General features: G+C 35.2%; 1 protein-coding gene across 2 annotated transcripts in view; it reads right to left on the bottom strand.

Moving 5' to 3' along the window:
• Positions 1 to 2,692: 2,692 nt before the first annotated feature.
• Positions 2,693 to 26,609, bottom strand: part of STAM (signal transducing adaptor molecule) — a 74,641-nt gene continuing 50,724 nt past the window's right edge. For both annotated transcript variants that reach the window (XM_058532498.1, XM_058532499.1), the window contains exons 6-14: positions 24,563 to 24,653; positions 22,293 to 22,485; positions 20,945 to 21,039; positions 16,592 to 16,680; positions 14,631 to 14,718; positions 14,104 to 14,158; positions 13,377 to 13,530; positions 11,447 to 11,622; positions 2,693 to 4,490 (exon numbers count right to left, since the gene is read on the bottom strand). In XM_058532498.1, the coding sequence (XP_058388481.1) occupies positions 4,244 to 4,490; positions 11,447 to 11,622; positions 13,377 to 13,530; positions 14,104 to 14,158; positions 14,631 to 14,718; positions 16,592 to 16,680; positions 20,945 to 21,039; positions 22,293 to 22,485; positions 24,563 to 24,653 (1,188 nt within the window). In that variant the 3' untranslated portion in view covers positions 2,693 to 4,243. The remainder of the gene's footprint in view (positions 4,491 to 11,446; positions 11,623 to 13,376; positions 13,531 to 14,103; positions 14,159 to 14,630; positions 14,719 to 16,591; positions 16,681 to 20,944; positions 21,040 to 22,292; positions 22,486 to 24,562; positions 24,654 to 26,609) is intronic.

Here is a 26,609-nt window from a genome sequence, read left to right as displayed (position 1 = left end):
TATTCTTTCAATCTTTCTGTATGTCTGAAAATCCTCAATATAAAAAGTTGTTGGGAAAAGCATCACTTGTAGTATCAGATACTTACTTCCAGGGGCCAACTTAGTAATATCCTACTCCCTCTGTTTAATCTTAACCTCTAAAACAGAGGTCTCCAAATTGGGTATACACATCATAGGACACTGACTACAAGAACCAGAGACACGGGAGGAAAATATTAGCATTTCTATTAATAACTTTTTCTCTCACCCTTTTAAGATTTCTATTCTTTGATCTGCTTCATTATCTACAATATATATTACTATAGTAGAATTTGTGCAATTTGTAAATACATATACATACATATCTTGAGGCTATATACTCAAAAGTATTTGCTACTGATGAGGGTATCAGATCAAAAAATGTAGACACCACTCTTTTTTAAAATAGACATAACGTTTTTTCTTAAGTCTCTGACCACCAACAGATCATTAAAACCGGTCCCTTTTGCTTCTATACAAGGGCTTACTGACTCTTAATAATTTAATATGCAATCCTTCTCAGAAATTCTATGAGCCCAAAAGAATCAGCAGACAGACAATGATGGTAGTGGGAAGTTTTACACAAGCTAGAGACTCAGAAAATCAGCAAAGGACAATATGACCAAAAGTCATCACCAATAAAATGTCAAGTCTTGTTCAGCAAGGAAATCTAAGATTTTAAACACTGAGATTTAAAATCCTCCAGAATATCATCAGGAAAAAATACTGTTGAAGCTAGGAAAACTTCAGAAAAAAAACTATTATAATCTCAAAGGAAGATCATACTAAAAAAATACATAAAAACTCAGATAGCTTTGCCTAAAAACCAGAGGGGCATGTCATTATAAATAGTATAGAAAATAACCTAGATACTTGACAAAAATACTTCATTGAACCATGATTCTGAAATAAAAGATATCTGAACATAAGGCCTTTGAGAAAATATTTAGGTAAGTTTCTTCTATATATTTTATTCTAAGGGGTACGAGCAGTTAATCAACAAAAAATAAAAAATCAGAAAATGATACAAGAGTGAAAATTTTAAACTATAGTTTTGCTATTAAATTTTTTAAAGTGATATAACAGAAAGCTATAATTATTAGTGCAAGTGGTAAGAAGACCAAGAAAACAGATGAGAAAACTGATTTTAATGTATTAAACAGATGAAAATTTGACCAATTATACCAATGGACCTCATTTACGAAATAATTTATAGTTTTGATAGTTGCATAGTTGATCATATAGGACACTAATTTGTCTTACATAAATTTGAAGCTTTGGACTAAACTTGTTTTCAAGCTGAATTTTACATATGTCATATATGAATATCAGAAAGGAACACTAGTGGTCTATTAAGCATTTTAAAAACAAAAATTAAGATGTATAGACACAAAGTTCCAGAAGTTTTTTAATATAAAGAAGGGAATCTCCAGGCACAGAAAAGGTCCCTCACTGAGTAGGAGACATAGGTGACGGTGAAGGAGGGTCACAGAGTCAGAAAAGACTGTAAAATCACAGTCAGTACATACTACATATCACTCCAAGTAGGTCTAGGGCATTGATACATTATCATATCCAATTGCCGTGGGGTTTCTCAGCTATTTATGCTAGATAGTAACTGGACTGAATTTTTCCATTTAGATGTCACTGGTTTATGGATACACACACAAACTATAAAGGAAAGAAATTGAGCAGTAAAATTTTCTTCACAGAAATTCATATTACAGTTAGTTCATTTTATAAATAACTCTATTTCTTAAAAAAAGGACACCTATATTTTAAACAAAGATTTTTTTGAAAATGCAACACATATACTGGTTTCAGAATAAACCATTTGTGCTCCTAATTGATGCTTTTCTATTTCTGTCCTTGCCATATCATCTGAAAGATGGAAAACCCAACAGTTCCTTTTCATCGGAATTTTTCCATCTGGTATTTTTACACCTAATAAATGAAAAGCACAAATATATTATCAGTTTTAAGTATTCATCATTTAAACCTTTATAGGTTTAGTAATGTAATAGGTAAAGAAAAATGTATATGCATAGTAATAAGGGTAGCTTTTTTTCATTTCACCTTTCTTTGACTTTTACAGGGCAAAAAGCATCCTAGAGAAAAGGTCATTGATTTTACCGCATGAAGGATATCAAAATAAAATGGGAAAAAGATAATTAATTTGCCACTGGTAAACAGGAATCTATCAAAAGACAAAAAGAAAAAGGTAATATGATTTGGGGAAAAGCATATCAGTTAAACTAGAATATTCGAAGTGTAATGAAAAAGACTAATCTGTCTATGTTTATCAAAACGTATTAAAATATTTTTAAATGTAAAGTTTGAATTCAAATTTTAAAATTACTATTTGAGGGCAACATACTCTTTTTGTTTTTGGTGAGGAAGATTAGCCCTGAGCTAACATCTGTTGCCAATCCTCCTCTTTTTTCTGAGGAAGACTGGCGCTGAGCTAACATCCATGCCCATCTTCCTCTACTTTATATGTGGGATGCCACCACCGCGTGGCTTGATAAGCAGTGCCTAGGTCCGTGCCGGGACCTGAACCTGTGAACCCTGGGCTGCTGAAGTGGAGCACACCAACTTAACCACTCCACCACCAGACCGGCCCCAAGAGCAACATACTCCAAGCTCAGGAAAACACAAGACTAGGGTGAAACGCTGAAGCTGAAGAGGGTGCTTTAAATCTGAACTTATGAAATTAGTCACCATAAGATTACTTGCCAGGATGGAATCATTTGTCAAAAAGGAAAGAAACACACTACTTGATTACAATAGTTTTAGAAAATACAAATTAAGTTTTCATTTATGGTGTGAAATCTGTTAATAAATAAATTCTTTTAATATGATGCTCAATTCAATTTTCCAATTATTTAAATAATAGTGTTAAATAACAGTATAGCAACAACTAGGGAAATTATAAATATTTAAGAAGATTAAAATGTCAGTGGAAAACATATTTCATATGGACTAAAAGAAAAGCACTCATTCAAAAACACTCCTGAATAGGAAGCCAAAATAATTCCCTCAGAACTTTAAAAGAGAGAGAGCACCCCAAAAATCCAGTTTGAAACATAAGAACAAAAATACAAACTGTTAAGTAAAGCCAGTAATATACATTATTTTGAAACATCTACTTATATCCATTTTAATGAAGAATTAAAGGATACAAAGTGTTAAAGACATACTTAAAAGACTAGTAGTGGGATAAGACAGACGAATCAAATTTTGTTTACATCCTAAATAATTACAAGAGACTTTGAAAATGTAGTGTAATTCATGTTTTCTTTCCAGTTTAAAAATTTCTATCCATTGCCTCTATCTTTGGTGTCACTGTCACCAATAAACACAGTATACAGCTTAGAAACCTAATTACTATCTTCAACTAGGAAAAAGTAAATCAACATTCTCTCTTTAAAAATAAGATATAAAGAATGTGATCTTAAATTTTGTCTCATGGTCCCAAAATATTCTGAAATAACATGCCAGTATGTAAAGTTTGAAGGAGAACATCATCATTTGCTATAATTGCACCAAAGATTTAGCTACTGTACGCTGGTGTGATGACAGCTAGTAGTATGCAGAGGCTACAGAAAGATATAATATACATATGTTTAGCTCACAATTAATCAAAGGAAGGTTCAGTTTAATGTGAAACTGAAACATGGACAACATAATGTCTTCATGTAAATATGCTATAGCTTTGTTCTCTTGCAGTTTAGAAGGACAGTGTAATTATCTTAAATTTACACAAAACATTATGAAATACGGTAGTTGTTCATGATTAAAATAAAATAGCAATGTAAATTAATTTAACAGTGTTAAATATATTCACATGATCACCACTGGATACAAAATGGCCACTACTGAAGTTACACATCAATATATGTACATAACATTTATCACAACAGTTTTTGTAGTTTGACTTTTTGCAGACCAGGTAATTATACGAGACAATCTTGTATCAATTCTTTCATATTATGAAAGGAATTAAATGTTGTAAGTAGTTTCATTCCTCCGGGGAAGGGAGAAGGAAGAACCTCTAAAAAGTCAGTGCAAATTGAAGAGAATTCTACCTTCTTGAATATTTGAACTTGTCGACCAAGATAAATTCCTATAAGCTGAGGATAAACAAATCTTAAGATATTAAAGAATCTCGTAACATCATCAGCGGCATTTAGCAGGCATCTGCCACAAGAAGGAGGCCCAAGTCCTATAGCAGAGCCTTCTGAGAATACGTTTGCTGTAGCTGAGGCGGCTGTTGACTGCCTCCTGGTTGAGGCAGCGCTGATGATGTTAAATTATAGTTTGGCACCTGGGACATATTAGTTCCTGCATTCGGGTATATAGGGACATCAGCAGCGGTGGCAGCAGCAGCAGCAGCAGCAGCAGCAGGAGGAGGACTGTATACTGAAGCCTGGCTGGGATATGTATTTCCTTGAATAGAACTGACCATTGTGCTGTCGAGGGGAAAAAACACTCAATTAGATAAATATTGACTTAGCCATTTAGAGATAAACAGGAAAGTTATTCAATAAACACTCATTAATTCCTGAAACCCATTCAATAAACATTTACTAAATACCTATAACGTGCCAAACGTTGTTATTTTAGGTACTAGGATATCATAAAGAAGGAAGGAAAAAAAATCCCTACTGTCTTGGAAATTACAGTCTAAAAGGAGAAAAAAGATGACAAATTTACAATATATCGAGAGGTAATAACTGGCATGAAGAAACATTAAGCAGAGTAGGAGGAGCAAGAGTTCCTGGGACAAGGGATTGCAGTCTACACAGGGCGGGGGGAAGGCCTCTCAGATAAGGCAACATTTAAGCAGAGACATTTAAGTGAGGGAGGGAGTCATACCGATTATCTAGGAAAAGGGCATTTCAGGCAAAGAGAACAGCAAGAACGGAAGCCTTTGAGAAAAGAAAATGCCAGGCATGTTCAAGGAACAGCAAGGAGGCCATGACAGCTGAAGCAGAGTGAGCAAAGGGAAGAGTGGCGTAAAATTAAGTGGCAGCATTAAACAGGAGAGGAGCTTTAGAACATATAGTGCCTTGTAGACCGTAATAAGGATTCTGGCTACATGTGAGTGAGATGGAAAGACACTGGTTGATTTTGGACAGAAGAGTGATGTGATTTGACTTAGGTTTTAGCAGGCTCACTCTGGGACAAGGATAGAAGCAAGGATAACTGCCTGGGGGCTATAACAATCCTCCAGGTGAAAGCTAACAGGCGGCTGGAGCCATGGTGGACATGGTGGAAAGGAGAGGAAAGGGTCAGATTTTGAAGGTAGTGCCATCAAAATTTGCTAATAGGCAGAGTGGTCAAGAATGTCTGAGGTCTTAGAACTGAATAACTGGTAGAAATCATTGGTAGAATGGCTATTCACTGAAAAGGAAAAGACTACAGATAAGGACTAGAGTAGATTTGGGGAGGGAGAATCAAAGTACAATTCTGCACATGTCAAGTGAGATATACAGAAGATTCACAAGAAAAGAGAATGAAAAGGCAGTCAGCTATTTAAGCCTGGAGTCCAGTGGAGAGGTTAGGATTAAAAATACACATTTGGGAGTCATCAGCATACATGTGGTGTAAAGAATCATGGGCCTGAATGAGATCCCCTGTGAGTGACTGCAAACAGAGAAAAAAGCAGTTCATAGTTTGAGCCCCAGATCTAGAAGTCTGGAAGATAAAGAGGCACTAGGCAAAGAAGACTGCGGAGTGGCAATAAGGTAGAAGGAAAACTAAGAGAGAATGGTCACGGCCAAGTGAAGAAAGTGTTTCAAAAAGGAAGTGGTCATTGGATCTGGCAATATGGAAATCACTGGTGCCTGACAAGAGCAGTTCTGGTGGACTAGGGGAGACGAAAGCTTGATAACCTTGTTTCTCTTATTTCCCTGAAAACAAAGAAGCAAATAAGAGAAGAGTTTCCATCTAACCCCACCACAACACTCATCAACCATCTGCACCTACGCCCACTCACACACTCCGCCTTCCCTCCTGCCATAACTGATCAACTGTCAGCACCCCATCCAAGGCACCCTCCACGTGCGCACTGCTCCTCTTCCACCAGAGCAAAAGAGGTCCTTCCAAGTTGTCTTTCTTCATGTCCCTGCTGCTTCTCTTCCATTCCCAACCTGACATATAAGTTTCTACTATGTGTAACACACTAGGTTAGCTATTTAAAGAGAAATACTAGGAGGTTTAACATTGAGATTTTTCCCCACATTTCTATTAAAAATGTATTAAAATAAGCTATACAATGGGCAATTGCCCAACATTTTAAAAATACTGCCTATTTCTAAACTTTTCTTCAATTGCTAGATTGTTTATAAATCAATTGTTGGTAAATTCAATGCTCTTGTACTCTGCACAAACTAAACATTCATTATTATAATATACAGACAGTCACTTACTGCTACATTCCACCAACTAATGTCACCCCTTAAGTAATGCTTAAAGGCATCACCCATTACCATTCCATATGTGAGGCATTGCGCGATATAAAATATTAAAAGAAGTCAGATTTCATGCTATTATTTACATCAATAAGGACCACAATACTGCTGTAATATAATGCTGAGCCAAACTGTCTGGTTTTGAATCTTAGCTAAGTGGGACCTTACTCCTCCCTCCATGCCTCAGTTTCCTCATTTATAAAATGGAGATAATAGTGTACCTACTTCATAGTTTATTAGAGTAAATGAGTTAATACATGTAAAGCATATGGCACAGTGCCTGGTACTTACTAAACATCCCATAAATGTTACCCATTACTGTAATCATTCCCATTTTGTACTATATGTCTTATCTCAACTTACAGTTCCACCATCTACCCAGTTGCGCAAGGACAAATCCCGGCAATTCACCCAATACGTCTCTCTCATACCTCTGCATTGCACTATCTCCCCACCTTGTCACCCATATGCAATAATTTGCTAATTCCTAAATAACTCTTTTCCCACCTACATCATTATATCTTGCAGTTAGACACTTAACATTTCTCGCCTAATATACACCATCTCCTGGTTTCTAACCTAGCCCCTATGAATCCATCTATCCTATTGCCATTTAAAGCTCTTTATGGACTTTCCTAGGTGTGACAAAAACTCCTTAATACAATATCCAGGACTATTCAATATCCTTGTCAATAACTCTAAGTGTGTCTCTCACCCTCTCCCATCACAGAATTCAATCCTTTTGTAACACTGTACTTTTGGTAATGTCCAACATGTACCATGCGTTTTCACAACTCCCCATTTTAATCATTCCATAGGTACCATGACATTTCATACTACATCTTTGCTCATGATAGAAAATCTTTCTTTTTTTACTCTAGGCTACGAAGAACAGTTGAGCATATTTTCTTGTAAACATTCCCTGAACCCTGAGGCTTCTAAAGCACCCTGCACATACCTTTATTAGTAATTTGTTGTAATTACATATTTTTTGTGTGTTTGCCTCTAATAGCCAGTAAGCACCTTGAGGCTAAGAAACTCTACATCAATGGTCAACTAATATTTGACCAGTGAGCCAAGACTACTTAAGGAGGAAATGACAGCTTTTCCATAAAAGGTGCTGGGAGAACTGGAAAACCACACGCAGAAGAGTGAAATTGGACCCCTGTCTTACACCACTCACAAAACACGAACTTGAAATGGATTAAATTAAAGACTAGAAACTGTAAAACTCCTAAAGGAACATAGGGAAAAAGCTCCTTGACACTGGTCTCAGCAGTGCTTTCCTGGATATGATAGCACAAGCAACAAAAGCAAAAGTAAACAAGTGGGACTACATCAAACTAAAACGCTTCTGCACAGCAAAAGAAACTATCAACAAAATGAAAAGGCAACCTATGGAATGGGAGTAAATATTTACAGACCATATATCTGATAAGGGGTTAGTATCCAAAATAAAGAAAGAACTCATACAACTCAACAGCAAAAAAACCAACAACCCGATTGAAAAATGGACAGAGGAACTGAATACACACTTTTCCAAAGAAGACGTACAGATGGCCAACAGACACATGAAAAGTGCTCAACATCACTAATCATCAGGGAAATGCAAATCCAAACCACAAGGAGATATCACCTCGCACCTGTTAGAATGGCTATCATCAAAAAGATAAGAGATAACAAGCGCTGACAAGGATGTGGAGAAAAGGGGACGGACACTTGTGCACTGTTGGTGGGCATATAAATTGGTACAGTCACTATGGAAAACAGTTTGGAGGTTCCTCAACAAAATAAAAATAGAACTACCATATGGTCCAGCATCCCAATTCTGGGTAAATATCCAAAGGAACTGAAATCAGGATCTCGTTGAGATATCTGCACTCCCATGTTCACTGCAGTATTACTCACAATAGCCAAGATACGGAAACAACCTAAGTGTCCATCAATGAATTAATAAAGAAGGTGTGGTGTGTATATGTGTGTATATATATATATGTACAGATAGATACACACACACACACAAAATAGAATATTATTCAGCCATGAGAAGGAAATCTTGCCATTTGCCACAACTTGGATGAGATTTGAGGGCATTATGATCTTACTCATATGTGGAATCTAAAAAAGTCAAACTCAGACAGAGAGTAGAATGATGGTTACCAGGGGTCAGGGAGTGGAGGAGATGGGGAGATATTGGATACAAACTTCCAGTTATAAGATGAATAAGTTTGCGGATTTAATGAACAGCACGGTGATTATAGCTAATAATCCTGAATCATATACTTGAATGTTGCTGAGAGGAAATCTTTAAATGTTCTCACCACAAAAAAGAAACGGTAACTATGTGAGGGGATGGAGGTGGGAGCTAATGCTACAGTAGTAACCATTTTGCAACATATAAATGTATCAAATCAACAGGTTGTACACCTTAAACATAAAATTTTATATGTCAATTATATCTCAAAACTGTAAGAAAAAAGAAACTCTAAATTATACTTGTACATCAAATGTCTAACACAGTATCTGGCACAGACTAAATGTTTAATAAACATCTGTTTAACAGCAGTAAACTGAAATAATAGACAAGTGCATAGCTATGGTCGGCTTAGTACTATCACCGCCACCATCACTACAGGCAGGTTTAGAAAGTGTGTCAGTACTATCTTCCCCAGTTATCAGTGAGATCGTCCTAGGGTGACAGAGGTCTGGAAAAGTGATACCCCAGAACCAAAATTATATATAAAAGGGTAAGAAATTGCATCCTCGATATGAACTGAGGGATACTAAAAACCTGCCTACCAAAAACGGAAAAAAAAAAAAATGTCATCATTGACTTTGATTTACAATGAAAAAGCTCGAGTCAAATATGCAGTACACCTCCACCAAGTATACTTCTAACTCCAATTCTTGCTCCTTCCCATCTTGTTATCTCCATTGGCTTTGCCATCAATTTCTTCATTTAAATACACACACACACACACACCTGTTCTTATGTATTTATAAATATGTTACACATTTATATACTTTTTTAAAAATTGCCTCAAAGCCTTTGTGAAGCCTTTGCAAGGAATTAAAAAATATATCTCACTGGCATAACACAGCACTTGAAATTCTTATCAACATTAAACATTTATTTATCAAATATTTACTGAGTTTCTACCAGGTGTAAACCTCTGTGCTACACAGTGGAGATATAAAGGTAAAAAAGACTCAGCTCCAGCTCTCAAGATAAGAGAGGTTAGTGAGGACACAGACAAGTTCTCAGGCAATTACAAGACAGTACAGTACACAGTGTGCTGGGGTCCTGTGACAGCAAAGAGGAGGAACAGTGCTGGACAGGTGGGAAGGCAAGATGGGCGTTTCAGAAAAGATGAAGCTAAGAACTAAAGTATAAATCGGAATTAGCCAGGCAAAGAGAGTTAAACATTTCAAGGAAATGCTCTACAAAAACCACCTATTGAAATCTACATGTGTTTTTGAGAGCTGACATTAATAGCTACAACATATCAGAGCAGAGTCAAGCCCCAGAATAGATCACACGCCACCCAGGGACTTCACATCTTGACTGCAGAAGCGACAGAGCAACCCCCAGCAAATAGCAACACAGTGCTGCAGCTCTATAGCACATCGTGGTTTAAGCACCTACCAACAGATTATCTCACTCAAAAGGATAAATTCTCAAGGCCTTGAATTAAGAATGGTCCCCAAGTAATCTCCAGTAACCAAGTAGCTACAGAAGCAGGTGACACAATGACAGAGGACTAGCTTCCCACATAACCCATGCACACTGGCTGACTTCTTAACACCACCTACCTCTGCTCACTTTCTATCTTGTTTTAAAGCAGCATGCTATTCTTCTAAGAACAGCTGCCCCTACCGATTAGCTTATTTTCCATGTAAGGGTATTCACTTGCACCAAATTTCAACTTTAAAAAAAAAAGTCCTGGGTTGGAAAGAGCTACATCTAACATTTTTTCCTAGGCTACATAACCCAGTAGGGAGCACCCTGTTTTTTGATGCTTATAATAGGCCTCCCTATTACCGTCCTTCTCAAGGTCACTTCAGAATACTAGATGTGACCACAAAATAACGTTTGAAAATCCCCAAGCATCCCCAGAGTGTGACTCTTTTGAAGATGAATAACACAATAGTGAGGGCAGTAAAGGAGCACCTTATGGGCAACTGCAACACTGATGGAAAGGTTCCTAGGAACTGTGCCTGTGCCACCAAGAAACTTCTGTCATGAGTCAGAATATCACGACTTTTAGAATTACACACCAGTGAACTCTTAAAGCCCATCTTTTATTCACTTTAAAGGAAAGACTTCAGCTTAGATTCCCATTGAAGCAGAAAAGGCATTTATATAATTTTAAATTATATAATATATAATCATTTAACTACATGTTAGGGGGCATTATAAGGCCTGTCATTCCACGCTCAGCTACTTGCCCCATGAACCACAGGGCCATTTAGCTTCTGTACCATCTCTTTTCAAATGGTTTATCTTGCTGTGATATATACTAAATTCCAACACGGGGCAAAAGAAAAGAATATTTGTCTTTAAGAGATAGCCCAGAACTATAAATTTTAAAACAATAATGATAACAAAAATATCTAGATTTTATATGAAATTTGTGGAAAAAATTATAGTTATCAAATTTGTTTCATTAAAATCCTTAGCAAATATCATCATAGACTCAAATAAAAACACAAATTATGACAGGAATATAAAAACTACAGAGCTAGAACTAGACCACGGCAGTTCAATGAATCAGTGAGACAAAGGACTGGCTCGCTGGCTAGGACTGCAACACTGCAGGGGTTGACCATCTGCTATCAGCGATGACATCTACCCTGGATTTTTCTTATCCAGTTCTTATAGTTACAGATGATGAGGGCACTTAAGAGTTTTAATAGCACTAACTGTAAACAAGAGTCAATAATCAAATTACTTTGGGTAAGAAGCCTGAGTCTGCTGACTAGGAAGGGCTGGGTTTGCAGATGATGGAACTGCTCCTTGGCTGAGAGAAGAAAGTTGCTCGGGGGGAAGACTGTAGCTCTGGAGATGGCTCATCTGGGCATTCCCTGTAACCAGGTAAGCACCACTTTGAGGAGGCCCTGGATACACCTAGAACAGTTCATGATAAAACACATTAGATTCTCCAAGATTTTAACAGCCATTTCAAATTTTCTTTGCAGAGGCATTCAGTTACAAAAAGAACAGCAATTACAGCTCTGATGTCTTTTTTTTTTTAAGTTACTTCTGTTAACAGGCATTTTAAAAAACACTTTTCAGTGAAGTGGGCTCCCGATGATTTTTGTTCTTATGTACACATTAGCTAAATTTGTGTTTATGTCCATACAGAAGCAGTAAAGAAACTTACCTTGAAACTTCATACTAATATAATCTCTTTCCATGTTGATATTTTAAATACTTCCCTAAAAGGAATCTCAAAGGATGTTTAAGAAGTGTCTTTCAGTTCATTGTTTCATATCAATAGATTGCATTTGCTTACAGATACAATTCGTATTTCCTAAATTACGGTTTATTGAACTAACTTTCTAAAGCAGGGGTCAGCAAACTTTTTTGTAAAGGTCCAGATAGTAAATATTTTAGGCTTTGTGGGCCATACAGTCTCTGTCACAACTACTAAACTCTGCCCATATAGAAAGTAGCCAGAAATAATGCATAAATGGATGAGAATGGTTGTGTTCCAGTAAAATTTTATTTAAAAAAAATGCGTAGAAGGCTAGATTTGGCCCTTTACTCCTCCTGCATCTAAAAACTATACTTGTTTTCATCTAAAGAAATTGAAGTCTTAAATGCCCCAAATCTTAAACACACATAATGTTCTTATTTTCTGCAGTATTCAGTAGATCCTTCCACTCCACACGTTTGGAAAGAAACTCCACTGTCTATGTAGTAAGACTCTTACCAGCTGTCAAGACAGTAACACAACCATCAGGATACAAGACCACAATCATCTTAGCACTTCTGTTAAGCCCTAAGAGATTCACCATAGATCAGAATACAAAAGGTCTTTATTATTAACACAGCTCTATTCCAGTCTTTATAAATGCATTTTTTTTTAATACTTTGCAAATCTTTTGGTTTTTTTTTTGGCTCAAACTGGTATCAAGATCCATGAGGAGGAGTTATCTAGCCCCTCAAGCCTGACTGCTCATCTCCAAGGTTTTGACCCCTCATTTCAGGGGAAATGGACCATGCTAAAAAAACATTAATCTGCACAAAGTTTGTGTCACTTTACATGGAGAAAATGGAGTGCCTGGCTAATTATTCCCTATACTCTGAACTTACTGAGTTTGTGAAAAAGAGGCTCTTGAAATAGTTGCTTTGGGTGAATATAGGGAAAACTGCATTACAAGCATTCTCATGTAAAGGAAAGGGAAAAATTCAGATTAAACCGGCTCACTAAAAAACTGAAAACTGTAGATACTCAGAAGAATTTACTAAGAATTAGAAATTTTACTCAGACAAAAATTGCAACTCTTACCCAGATAATTACATATGAAGCTTTAAAAATATACAGATGTTTGGGCCTCATTCCTGAAGATTCTGATTTGAAAGGTCTGGGGTGGGGCCAAAGTATCTGTATTTTTTCAAAAAGCATCCATATTTTTTAAAAAGCTTGATGAATGATTCTAATGTGTACCCCTACAGAAAAACAGTTTTTTCAAAAAAGAACTACTAGTATAATGGGTATATTACACATTTATTTAAGTAAAAAATTCTTTTAAACTTTATTTTTATTCTAAACATTACTTTTAGAAAGTTGCACATTTCACAAAAACACAGCTATTCCAAATAATCTCAAATATATTTGAGAATTTAAAATGATATACTTGTTTTTAAAAGCTTACCTGAGAACCAGAAACACCAGATGACTGCATATAATACTGCTGACTCTGTAATTTTGCATACATGGAATACATTGGATCTTCATTCATTAACTTGGTATACAACGAAAGTGCCTCCATCACTTTAACATTAAGTTCTGAGAGTTCTGAATGTTTTCTGAAATATTATACAATAATTTGAAACATAATAGCTATTTAAATGATACAATGTTCTAAATAATAAGACACCTAAAAATAGCAAAAAGTGGTATAAGTAGACATTATTAAAAATCTAACCTTGTAACAGAAAATATCCTATACTTTAGCTCCAACGCAACCGAAACTGTTTAAGGTTTAGGTACCGTGCTGGGAGAACTCTAGCTTATTGTACTTGACTCTACCTTGAAATATCTAGGTTTCCCTAGTTAATAAGAGAGGGGTCATTTGCGGGCTCTGGTAATGCCACTTATAGCAAACGTGATTACAACAGTTAACGCTTATTTTTAAAAAAAAGACTAATATAGTGAAGGTCAAATAAATCCTCACTTTTTAAAACAGAGGACAGAAGGGTCTAATTCTAATGCCCACATCTAGCAGAAAACAAGTGAATGAGAACTGGCTCCCTTGGCACAGCTTATAAAATAAAATAAAACAAAACAAAATAAAATGGCAGCTCTATCCCACTATGCAGTTTGGGGCCCAACGTCAGGAAAGCAGGTACACAATGTAGACATAGCACATGTCCTTTTACCTATCAATATCTTCCAGCTTTTCATCAATGAGAGGTCCCATCTGGTGACACATTGCTAAGATGACAAGATTTGAAGAAATATAAGAAAACACAGCAAAAGAAAGCCAGTCTTTGATGGACATTCATATAATTTAAGAAATAAAAAATCTAATTTGTAGTAGTAAAAATTATATTAATTAACCTTAGCCCAGAGAACCTAAGACTGATTACTTCGGGTATTTAGAAAATCAATACTTTAGATTGATTGTATTGATATCAAAAATTGTCAAGTATCAATTTTCATTTTACATTTTAAAATGTTGAATAAAATACTTAATTTGAATAAAAAGTATAAGAATTTGAATTCTACCAAAGGATTAAACTGCATATAAATGTGAGTCTAGGTCACAGAAGAGGGAGAAATGTTAACATTTTTTATATCATTCTCAATTTTATTTAAATATAAAACCATTCTGTAATTTGAATGAACACTAGATATAACCTCTAATTATTCTTTATTTGCAAGGTAAATAGAAAACAAGGTTTACCTTCAAGATGAAGTAACTCTGGAAGATCTGGTTGATTATCACTGGGATCTGTACTTTGCAACATTTGCAGTAATTGGTCCATTTTATCCTACAGGAATTAAATAGTTAATATAAAAAGCAATGAATCATTATACAACAATATGTTCTCACTTCATTGTTGATAACGGATAGAGAACTTTTATAATTCATAGATATGGAGACTCCAATTTTGCTTTTATGTATTTAGTATCTGTGTATTATCTTTGGTACCATGTGAAGTCAGAGCCTTGAAAGCTCTTCCTACTTATTTTTGAAACTGTTAATAGACACTCTCTTAAATGAGAAGAAATAAAGCCACATTTAAACTTACATCATGTGAGTTCTTCAATCTCCTATGTCATGCTAGTGGATTTCTGTGTCACTTTGTTTTGGAGGAGCTGCAGCCTTGCCATGCTGACAGGTGTAACCTCTCTCTCAAGCTGGCATTACTCATGACTAACAACTCAGTTATTACTTCACCATGGTGAATATGCAGCTGTTTTAATAAGGCATAGCTAAGCTACATTACAGCTGTTCTCCTTCTAAGTAGGGCCATAAGGATTTGTTCTAGATTTTTTTTCCACCCATGTTTCAGTTTGTCATAAAAGGAAGGAGGAGGATTTGTGGTTTCTCCATTCTCCTATGTGGGAAAGGCTGGAAGGCATCTCAAAGCAATGACTCAGACCTGTTTCAGAATCTTTTGTTATAAGACCAGTGAAACTAATGAAGCCATCACTACATAAATATATCTATACATTATATAAGTACACATGAATTTATATGTAAGTTTTTAAAAATCAAAATATAGATCTCATGTACCAAAGAATACTGCTAAGAACTACAAACTTTTCTCTATGAGTGGTTCTTATGTGGTTATGCTACTAAATATAGGTACATTAGGTAAATAAACTAAAGACTACCAATTCTAAGCAAAGTAGTTATTTAAACCAAAACAAAACTCTATATTCTGTATAGAAGGAGAACAATTTGAGGTGAATTAATCACGAGTGAAAGTGACACAAGTATATAAAAAACTCTTCTGAAGTCAAAAGAATCTTGTATTTTGAAATGGCTACTATTTTTCAATGTAAAAGATTCACAATTTTCATTTTAAGTAGTCTAAAAAAGAAGGCACACAATGTCAGAAAGGTTTGCCTACAGGAAAAAAAAGGCGGAGAGGTGGGAGTAAAACGAGAGGAAGCATCAACTAACACGCGGATAATTTCTGTTTTGTTTGTTTACAGAAAACTACACCCTATTTGAAATCATCTACTCTCAGAGAAACAAGACCACTAGTCTGGCTGCACATGCGTTCTCTTATGTGACGCAATCGGCAGAACACAAGTGTCCCTGAGCCAGTGGCATTCCTTGGCTCTCAGCACGGTCTTCTACAATCTGCTTCTCTAAGAGAGCGCTCTTCAAACTTTCCACTTCTGGCTCCCCTAAAAGAAGGCTAAAAATCTATAAACCCCTTCACATATTTTAAAGAGGACATCTCATTTTTCATCATAAGTTTAAAATGTTACAAAGGATATGATTTTCAGAGCATCAAATAGTGATATTTTAAAACAGTCACACATTCTTTTAAATATATCCAAAGAAAGTCTCACTACAATACTGTTTGTAATAGCAAAAAAACCAACAAAAAACTGAAAAGAACCTAAGCATCTAACAGAATAATTAAATCACGATAAATCCACTCTATGGAATACTAAATATTATTATTTAAAATAATAAGGTACAACTTATACGTACTGATATGGTAAGAATGGGACTAGAGAGGCCATTTCAAGGAGAACTTTTGCTTTGTCTATACTATTAGAATTTTTTAAACAACAAAATACATGCATTAATCAAGTAATCAATTTTTTAAAGAAGACAAGAAAAACATTTCCACTTCAACACCAAGTATGAACTGCTCTCATGCAGGACACATCACTTACTTCGTCAATAAAAGCTTGCTCAGGCTCTGGCTCTATTGTTTCCACCTGAACATCATCACTAAATTGTACCGTCTTCTTCTCCGTTTTAACTGTAAAACATGTAACATTTATCTTTTCCTTATAATAAATTTAAAATTCTATTTTAAAGCACTTTAACTTCCAAGAGAAAACTGGGTTTTTCTTATATTCCCTTCAAGCTGAGAGACTCAATGTAAAGAAGAAATAGGTTGCAGATATAGGCAATAATGACAGAACATTACTTGAAGAAACTCTCTCGAGATTTCTTAAGTTTCTCATCTTTAGAAGAGATGAGATATAAAGATATGTCACTAAAAAAAGAGGTATATTTCTGAAACAAAGATTAATCACCTACTACATATGAGAATTTAGTAAATTGCTGGACAAAAAGCAAAGTTTTACAATAGATAAATGACCCTTGCAATTTAAAATAAATCCTTTTTAAATTACCAGTCTTTTCAAAGAAAAATCTCGTTTAATAGACCATGCTATTTCAATGTAATGAATTGGAAAGTTAGCTATATGTTCGCCAGCACACTACTCAGACTTTTTATTAAGGGAATGACATCCAGGCCGGTGGAGAACTTTACAAGCGGCCTTGGGAGGAATCTGGATTTTCCACTAAATCAGCCTGTATTTTTTAGTTACATTATTCTTTGCGATGAAAAAGTGGTTATTAAGGGATCCACAAACTACTGGCCAGAAGCAATATTTTTTTGCTCAACAAAGCAATCTTGGGCTGGCCCAGCGGCTTAGCGGTTAAGTGGGCGCACTCTGCTACTGGCGGCCCGGGTTCGGATCCCGGGCGCGCACCGATGCACAGCTTCTCCGGCCATGCTGAGGCCGTGTCCCACATACAGCAACTAGAAGGATGTGCAACTACGACGTACAACTATCTACTGGGGGGCTTTGGGGAAAAAAAGGAGGAGGATTGGCAATAGATGTTAGTTCAGAGCCGGTCTTCCTCAGGAAAAAAAGAGGAGGATTAGCACAGATATTAGCTCAGGGCTGATCTCCCTCACAGGAAAAAACAAAAAACAAAGCAATCTTTAAAAACTAATCAATATAACTAGTAACAAACTATATAATTAGTAATTCAAATTAATGAGTTAACATAAAGTTATGCTTAACATAGCAATTAACCTTCTCCAAAATAATACTGAGAGACACATACAGCTTTAATGAAGGAACTTCCTTTTTGGATTCTTCATCTCTGTATCAATGTCCTCAATTAGTGTTCATAAAAACATTAAGAACCAACATGGGAAAGGGGCAGAATTGAGGAAGAGAAGTAATAGTTATTAAACTACTAAATCTGCTTAATGGAATATCACATTTCCCTCACCCCAATGAATCTTCAATACAATCCTATGAGATATGCCCATTTTATAAATGATGTTAACAGTGGCTTAGAAAGATTAAAAACTCTTGCACAGGAGAAAACTAATAAACAGCAAAGCCTAGATTTGAATGCCAACCTGTCTGGCTCCACTAGCCACACTACTGGAATCTGGCCTGTGATTTTATTCTGAGAACAAGAAGTCCTATCACTGACATATTCTGTGTTGTGTGCTTCTGTATAAAATGGAAATAGTTTCATTTCCAACATAAGGAACATATTTATCCCATTCAAGTCACCATACAGCAAAATTCTACATCCAAAAAAAAAGTTTCAGTTGATTTCATTTTCCCATGGGGAAAAAGAGACATCTGCTATAGATATTTCTGCTTTTTATATCTTGAGCTTTTAACAAGCAGAAAGCTAGGATGGCACTGCATTGGCTGCTACCCATAAGAGAACACATGGTAGACTTCACATCCTAACAGCTGACATGCACAAGTTTGCAGTGCTTTTTCTCAGAGGAACTAATACTATGTATGCATGTGTGTGTGTGTGTATACATATAAAATATTATATATATATATATATATATATATATATATGAGATAAAGTGGGGGCTGGCCTGGTGGCGTAGTGGTTAAGTTAGGATGCTCCGCTTCGGGGGCCCAGGGTTCGCAGGTTCGGATCCCGGGCGCAGACCTACACACTGCTCCTCAAGCCATACTGTGGCAGCATCCCACATACAAAAAATAGAGGAAGATTGGCACAGGTGTTAGCTCAGGGACAATCTTCCTCAAGCAAAAAGAGGAAGATCGGCAAGAGATGTTAGCTCAAGGCCAATCTTCTTACCAAAAAAAATAAATGAATTAAAAAAACATATATACATATATATAAAGTGCTTTCACAGTATCTTACTGCATCTCCAAAACACAAACAAGCTAAATAGGACAGACACTTCCACTTAACACATTAAGTGAAAGGGACTTCTACTTCCTCATAAAGAATGATGTTATGGGGCCAGCCTGGTGACATAGTGGTTAAGTTCGCGTGCTCTGCTTCAGTGGCCCAGGGTTCGCAGGTTCAGATCCTGGGCATGGACTAATGTACCGCTTGTCAAGCTATGCTGTGGCAGCGTCCCATATAAAGTAGAGGAAGATGGGCACGGATGTTAGCCCAAGGCCAATCTTCCTCAGCAAAAAAGGGAGGATTGGCAATGGATATTAGCTCAGGGCTAACCTTCCTCACAAAAAAAAAAAAAAAAAAAAAAGAATGATATTACGAGGACCATGAGAGCACTCATTTAACAAGCTTGAGAACTGTAACTCCATTACACATGCTCTAACACACGCTCCTGTTTCTCTCTCAGGTGGTACAGAGTGAAACACATGAGAAGAGCCAGGATGCTCATTTTAAAGCTGCATTGCTATACAATGGGAAAAAAGATGAGAGGGTTACACGACCTACATGAGATCTTGGATCTCATCTTGAACAGAAGTCCAAAGCAATTCTATCCTTTCCAACAGCTGATTTGGGCCAAAAAAAAAAAAAAAAAAAACCCTAACCGCCCCCCCCCCTCAAAAAAACACCACCACAAGCACAGGGTAAAAAGTTGGCACACTATGCGCTGCCACTTAAACAAGGCTCTACAACATGTTTTCTTTGAGTTCTAACAAAAAAAACTCCATTAAAGGAATGGGTATCAGGAAATCTGTCTCTATAAAAGTAACACAAGACAACCTGGCAATAACTACGAGAGGGCATTGTTTTATCAAAGATCTGTAATGTCCGGTTTGTTCTTAAAGCCTTCTTTTGAAAGAGAGGTATTCCTACGTTTTTAAAGAAAAGTATCTTTTTATTATTATCATATATATAAACACACACACATACACTTATGTATCATTTATTGTATAAATATTTATATAGCCTGTATTCTGGATAATATTCAGTACTGGGTGCTGTTGAAAACAAAAAGATATAAAATACAAAGATCTTTTCTTAAAATTCTTATAAAAAAGACCTAAGCATCTTGTGGTTTATAACCTTTTTTGATACTTTCTACCTGACATTATAGAAAGATGAGATGAGATGAGATTTTTTTTCCAGGTAACTGTAGCTTACCAACTTATATACAAAAACTCTTAATATTCTAAACACTTCAATTGCTAACAGAACTCTTTCTAGACTAGAACATATTTCTGTTTTCTTAAACAGAGGGAGATTATGACTTAATCTTGATGACTCTAACTCACCATTATGAAGAGTCATTAAAATACATTATTATGTAGAAATACAGTGACCTGTCTATGAATGTTTCGACAAGCTAATGGCAATTAACGTCTCTTGCAACTACTACGCCTGCCAGTTATATCACTTTTCCTCCTTGGCCCACTTTCTAGTTTATTTCTCCTGGTCAGCAAAGGTGTGGAAATCAAACAAAAAACTATTTATATGATTAGTTATGACATCTTCTGCATATCTGGCATGAGGGCTTAGGAAAGCCATTATGTTACTTAGAGGCCACTGCTTCCAAGTTTGGGGCTAGACACTAAAGAAATGGTCTCAACCTGTGAACAGAAAGAATTCTCTTTGAGGTTACACTGCATTTGTTACACTTTCATCAACTGATGATAATGAAAATACATAATGTACATGTATATTCCATAATGCATATTCCAGAACACTTCTTAATCTGCATTTTTACAATGGTGTGTATATATATATATACACACACATATATATATATATTTTTTTTTTCTCTTTAAAGAAAAGTCCATAGTCCATCTAAAAATTATCTTGGTAGACAGATGATTTCAACTCTTAGATAATTAGATGATTTCTAGTAAATAATCTACTGACCAGGGAGCTGTATTTTTATAAAAACACCTTGGAAGCACTAACATCTGAGAATCCCTGCTCCAGAAAGTTGAATTTACTCTACTTTCATTAAAAGAGGATTATGGATATCATCCACTGATAGACTAGAAAATACTTACTCATTTCTGGTTCAGCAGTGAGATCTGCAGTCACAAAATTAGAGGGAAATAACCCCATGCCTTGAGGGGTTTCACCTTTCCACCAGTTGGGATCACTATGAGGAACAAAAAACAATGCTTTACTACAATAAATATTTTTATTTCTATACATCTTTACCTTTTATAGTGTTTAACTTATATTATCACCAGATTTGAATCCCACAACAATCCAGTAAAGGAGTAAATAAATGTATTGTTATTACAAATAAGAGATGAGGCCTCAGAGAAGATAAGAGGATATTAAATACAGAGTTCTTTATCTTTTGGAAAGCTGGTGAACACTTTGAGGATCTAATATAAGGCTCTAAACTCTCTCCCCAAAAAAGAGATCCCCACACTTAAAAACTGTCAATTTCAGGTGGTTCAGGGACTCCAGCCTAAGAATCCTTTGTAATAAGATAAATAGTAGGCTCTTAATCTAGATCTCCATTCCTAAATCAATGCTCTTTCTAGTACATATTAGCAAATTTTTCCTCCCCAAGAGAACACAGATGACACCATTTATAGCACAAAACGTTCTCAAGGAACACATTCTCAGGTGCATACCCATGTTCACCACTATATCCTCAGTGCCCAGTATAAGGAAAGCTAGCAAGCTCTCAAATATTTTTTGAATGAATGAATGATCAAGGTTTTGTGCAATTTCAGCTGACCAACTCAAATTTTATTTCATTTTCTTCCACTCAAGAAAACATATTAGACTATAACTGTGATACTATAGGAATAACCTTAAATATATTTGAATTATTTTTAAAAACCACTTGCAAATTTTAGTACTTCGTTATCAGTAGCAATCATCAGTAACAATTAATTTTCAAGTAAACATAAAGCTGTAGTAAAAAAGGCAATGCACTGTACACCTCCCCTATGATTAGGTAAATGTATATAATCCATGTAAAACGAATCTGTTCCACACAGATATACTATTCTGTGTAAAGAAATAAATACAATATATTATGTATTTCTTATAAATTCCATAAATATACATATTCAGTGTATTTTCTAAAATCTTAACTTTTTTACAAATTTAACAATATATATTATTAGACGGAACCAAAAATGAATAGATTAAACTAGGCCTCCAAAACAAATAAAAACTAAATAATAGATGAGAAAAAAATTAAACTAAAAAATAAGAATCTAGACAGTATGACATAAGCAAAGCAACCAACTCTCCTACAGAGAAAATAATTGCATCAATCTTTTTTTTATTATATTAGGTAAAGTCATTCAACAGGAATAATATGAAACACAAAAGTGGTAAGTTGTATATTTTCATATGAATGTGCAATTTAATATTAAGCATCACCTGTCATCAAGAACTGTAATAATTTCTCCAGCTTTAAAAGTAAGTTCATTATCTTCAGCAGCTTCAAAGTCGTATATAGCACGAACTTTTCGGCCTTCATGTTGGAAGTTAGTTAAGAGACTGGATGTGCTTGGATACAGACTGGAAACGGTGGTTGACTGCTGCCTTTGTTCCTTCAGGGACAACTCAATGGCTGGAAAATAATGGGTTTAAAAAGACCAAAAATGTTAATATACCCAATAATCCAAAGAGGTACAAAAAGACATCTGAAGGTAAAGAGTATTCTTCTTTCAACAGCGTAGCCGGAAACTAGGACACACCCTATACTGAACAAACACCATTCCATCAATTTTATTCATTCATTCACAACTGAAAGTTTAAAAAGCAAACTAACAGAAAAATTGAACAGCATGATACCTATCTTTACTGAATGGATACAATTTAAATTATTGTGGATAATAAAAAGATATAAACTCTTAGATCTATTCTTTAAAATTTAGCTGCAGATATTTTATATTTTCTTTCATATTTTCAATGTATTTCTATAGCTTAAGTTCCCAAAATAATAAGCAAAATCATTTGGGAAGTCAAGAGTCCCCAGCCTCATTGAGGAACTTAATAAATCAGAGCCTCAAAGGTAGCATTTGAGAACTTGTATTTTATTGCTCCAAAGGTAATTGTTACATAATCAGTCTAAGAATTGGAATTTGGAAATAACTACAGTAAAGTCTCTCCTAACAGATTCTCCAAAATAGATTTCAAATGTGTCTCCTCCATCTCCTCCCCTAATCACCATGTGTCACTAAGGCTTGGCAATGTAATCTTAACAGATTGATTACCCTGCTTTCAACTCAACCTATAACCTCTTTTTCCCTTCCACCTCTGTTTCAGATCAATAAAAACCTAATAGGAAAACAAAACTTTAAAACTATCATAGGAAAATATCTTTTAGCATCTCGGGGTAGGGAAAAATATCTTAAGACATAAAAAAGCAAAAGTCATAAGAGAAAAGTAAAACTTTTGACTACATCAAAATTTAAAATTTGTCTGATAAAATACACTACTATCAAAGTTAAAGCATAAGCCCCAAACCAAGAGCAGACATCTACAACAGATATAACAAGCAAAAGATTAACATCCAAAATAAAGACTTTCTACATACCATTATCTTTTTAAAAAAAAAAGACTCAGTAAAAAAGAAAGACAATCAGAATAGCTAATAAAGGTACAAAAAAGGATTAAACCTCACCAGTAACAGAGGAAATAAAAATTAAAATAATTAGACATCATTTTGAACCTATCAGATTCACAAAAAATAAACTCTGACAATACTAAATGTTGTCAGGAGATTAAAAATAATAATAAGAGGTTTCATACATTGCTGATGGAAAAGGAAATAATACAACTATTTAGCAAAGTTGAAGACATACCTACCCCATGAGCCAACAATACCACTTTTAGTCACACAAAATAGTCATACACATATATATATATACACACACACACACAAGAAAACATGTATAATGACACTCAACGCAGTATACTTGTTATAGTAAAAAAAAAAAATCAGAAAACCCAAATGTCCATCAGTAGGAGGTTAGATAAATTACAGCATATATTTATTAGTACATGGCAATATTATACAGCAGTTAAAACAAATAAACTTGATTTACAGTCTCATTATGAATAGATCTCAAACATATTGCTGCATGAAAAAAACAAGTCGTAGATGGTACCTAGCATATACTATTAATGAAAAAAGAATTTGTTGGACACAAAGTATTTGGTATTGTTTATAGATATATAGGATACATAGTACAGTAAAAATATTATAAAATCATAGACTGAAAGGACACATTTGATAGTAGCTGCCTTGGAAGAGGAGAGGAAAGAAATGAAACTGTGGAGGGGAACAAAGTAGAGTTCGGCTTTAGCTGTAAAGTCCTAGTCTTTTATTTTTATTTTTATTTTTATTTTTATTTTTATTTATTTATTTATTTATTTATTTATTTTTTGGTGAGGAAGATCCGCCCTGAGCTAACATCTGTGCCCGTCTTCCTCTATTTTATATATGGGATGTCACCACAGCGTGGCTTGATGAGCGGTGTGGAGGTCCACACCCGGGAACTCCGGGCCACCCAAGCGAAGCGCGCGAACTTAACCACTACGCCACTGGGTCAGCCCCCCATTCTTTTATTTCTAAATATCTCAGGGATAAAAATATTAAGTAAGAGACTTTTCTTCTCACCATCAGGGACTTAAAAACGTACCTTTTGCTAAATCTTCTTCTTCTCTTTTGTTAGCCACAGCACCAGGATCCTTGGCTGCCAGAGCTGGGCTTGCTTTCGCTTGCTCTGCAGCCTAACACAAAAGAAGTAACACACCGTTTAAGGGTTGTTCTCAAACTTTCCTACCCACCTAACCTAAGAACTTGCAAGACTTTCTCATCAATCTACCACAGACTTTGAAGAAAGAAACCCAAACCGGAGCAGCCTCCACTTTGAAGGGAGAAGAAGAGTCAGAATTGGAGAAAACACACTGAGAGCAATTGCATATTTAGGGCCAGCAGCCTAACCACACTCTCTCAGATTTGTGTAAAGAGGTTAAACTAAAAGCAGACGGTATGCAAACCAGAGAAGAAAGACCAGAGGAGATTTAAAAATTTTTAGAAAAATTCTAAAACCAGAAAAGGAATTGAGAGAGGGAAGGAGATAACTATTTTAAAAATAAATCGTTTTTGAAAATTTCAAGTATCTATTAAGAGTTATATTTTATTGCTTCCTTGCAGATCAAAAGTCAGGATGTTACCTTCAGGAACATATATAACAATATAAATGCTCATAAGATTATACTATTTTGTAAACCAAAACACAGGTAGTTAATTCTGATAATATATTACTGTCCACTGTAAACATATTTTGTAAATGAGGTAGTGCACAAGTAAATAAATACACACACTGATTCACACTTACGGAATTACAAGCTTCTAGACCTCAGTTTTTACATGGCAATCAAGGCAAACCAGACTCCAGCCTATCTTATTGGCCTCATTTTCATCCATTTTATCAGTTACTATATATACATATATATATATAAAATAAGTATACTTATATATATACATACACACACACACATATACGGGTACGTTTATCTTTTATATTATATATATACTGGTGCTTTTACACCTCTGACACACATTTGCTTCTACTTAGAATGTCCTCCCCTCAAGCTCCTTTTACTCTATCCACATTTTTCCCTGTTGAGTTTCAAGTCACTGTCAGTAAACAGCTCAAATATCACTTTCTCAATGAAACATTCTTAAATCCCTTAATTAAGCATTACTTCTTCTGTGTTCCTCTTATAACAGTTTTAAAGAAGGTACTATGATATGAGTACGTAAGAACGCAAGTTGTAGAGTCAGGAAAACATGGGTTCAATCCCAGACCCACCAGTTTCTAATGTATGACCTTTGGTACATTAACCTCTTCGCACCTCAAGTTCCTCATTTACAAAATGAGAATAATAGCACCTACACATCATAGAGTACTGAGAGGATTAAATTAACACATGTAGCTTCCAAAATCAGATAGGATGGGGGCCATTCAGGGTTTAAAACAAAGTATAACATTCCTGGCATTTACAATGTAAGTAGAGGTAATGTATGTCATATATATGATAACTATAGCATAAAGGGTGCTGAAGTAGGGAGTAAATAAAGCCTATACAGTTGCAAGGTTTCTACATTTTCATGAAATAACACAACATCAAATCAAAATAGATTGTGAGAAGTTACAAATGTATATTGTAATTTCAGAGTAACCAATAAAAAAATGGAATTCTAAAAAATATTCAAATTACTACATGTTCAGTACTTAGAAGAATGCCTGGCACATAGTAACAGGCAATAAATCTCAGCTTCCATTATAATTATCTGCTTACATATCTGTCTCCAAAACCAGACTATATGTTCCTTGAGGGTATCTGAGTCTAAACATTACGAGCAATCAATAAATGATTGTTGAGTAAATTAAAGGCAAAATGTTCAACATCATAGTAAAATATGGTTCTATATTCTTGACTTAGTATATTTTAAATTGTCAAACAAATGCACAAGGCATTTATTTTTAGAAAAGCTGATCTTTTTGTAGTTCGTGGACTAGAACTTTAAGCACTCTAAATTCTGACCCACCTCTAGTTGTAATCTTCTTTAGATAATGTTTTAATCATCACACACCTCTGAAAATTGAAGGTATGTTTGGTCAGAGGTAACCTTTCCCTTTATACTTGAAATTTTTTCCATAATTATTTAACTTCACA

Source organism: Diceros bicornis, chromosome 36 (assembly GCF_020826845.1).
Source record: "Diceros bicornis minor isolate mBicDic1 chromosome 36, mDicBic1.mat.cur, whole genome shotgun sequence".
NCBI lineage: Eukaryota > Metazoa > Chordata > Mammalia > Perissodactyla > Rhinocerotidae > Diceros > Diceros bicornis.
This window is presented reverse-complemented; position numbering and strand designations above follow the sequence as displayed.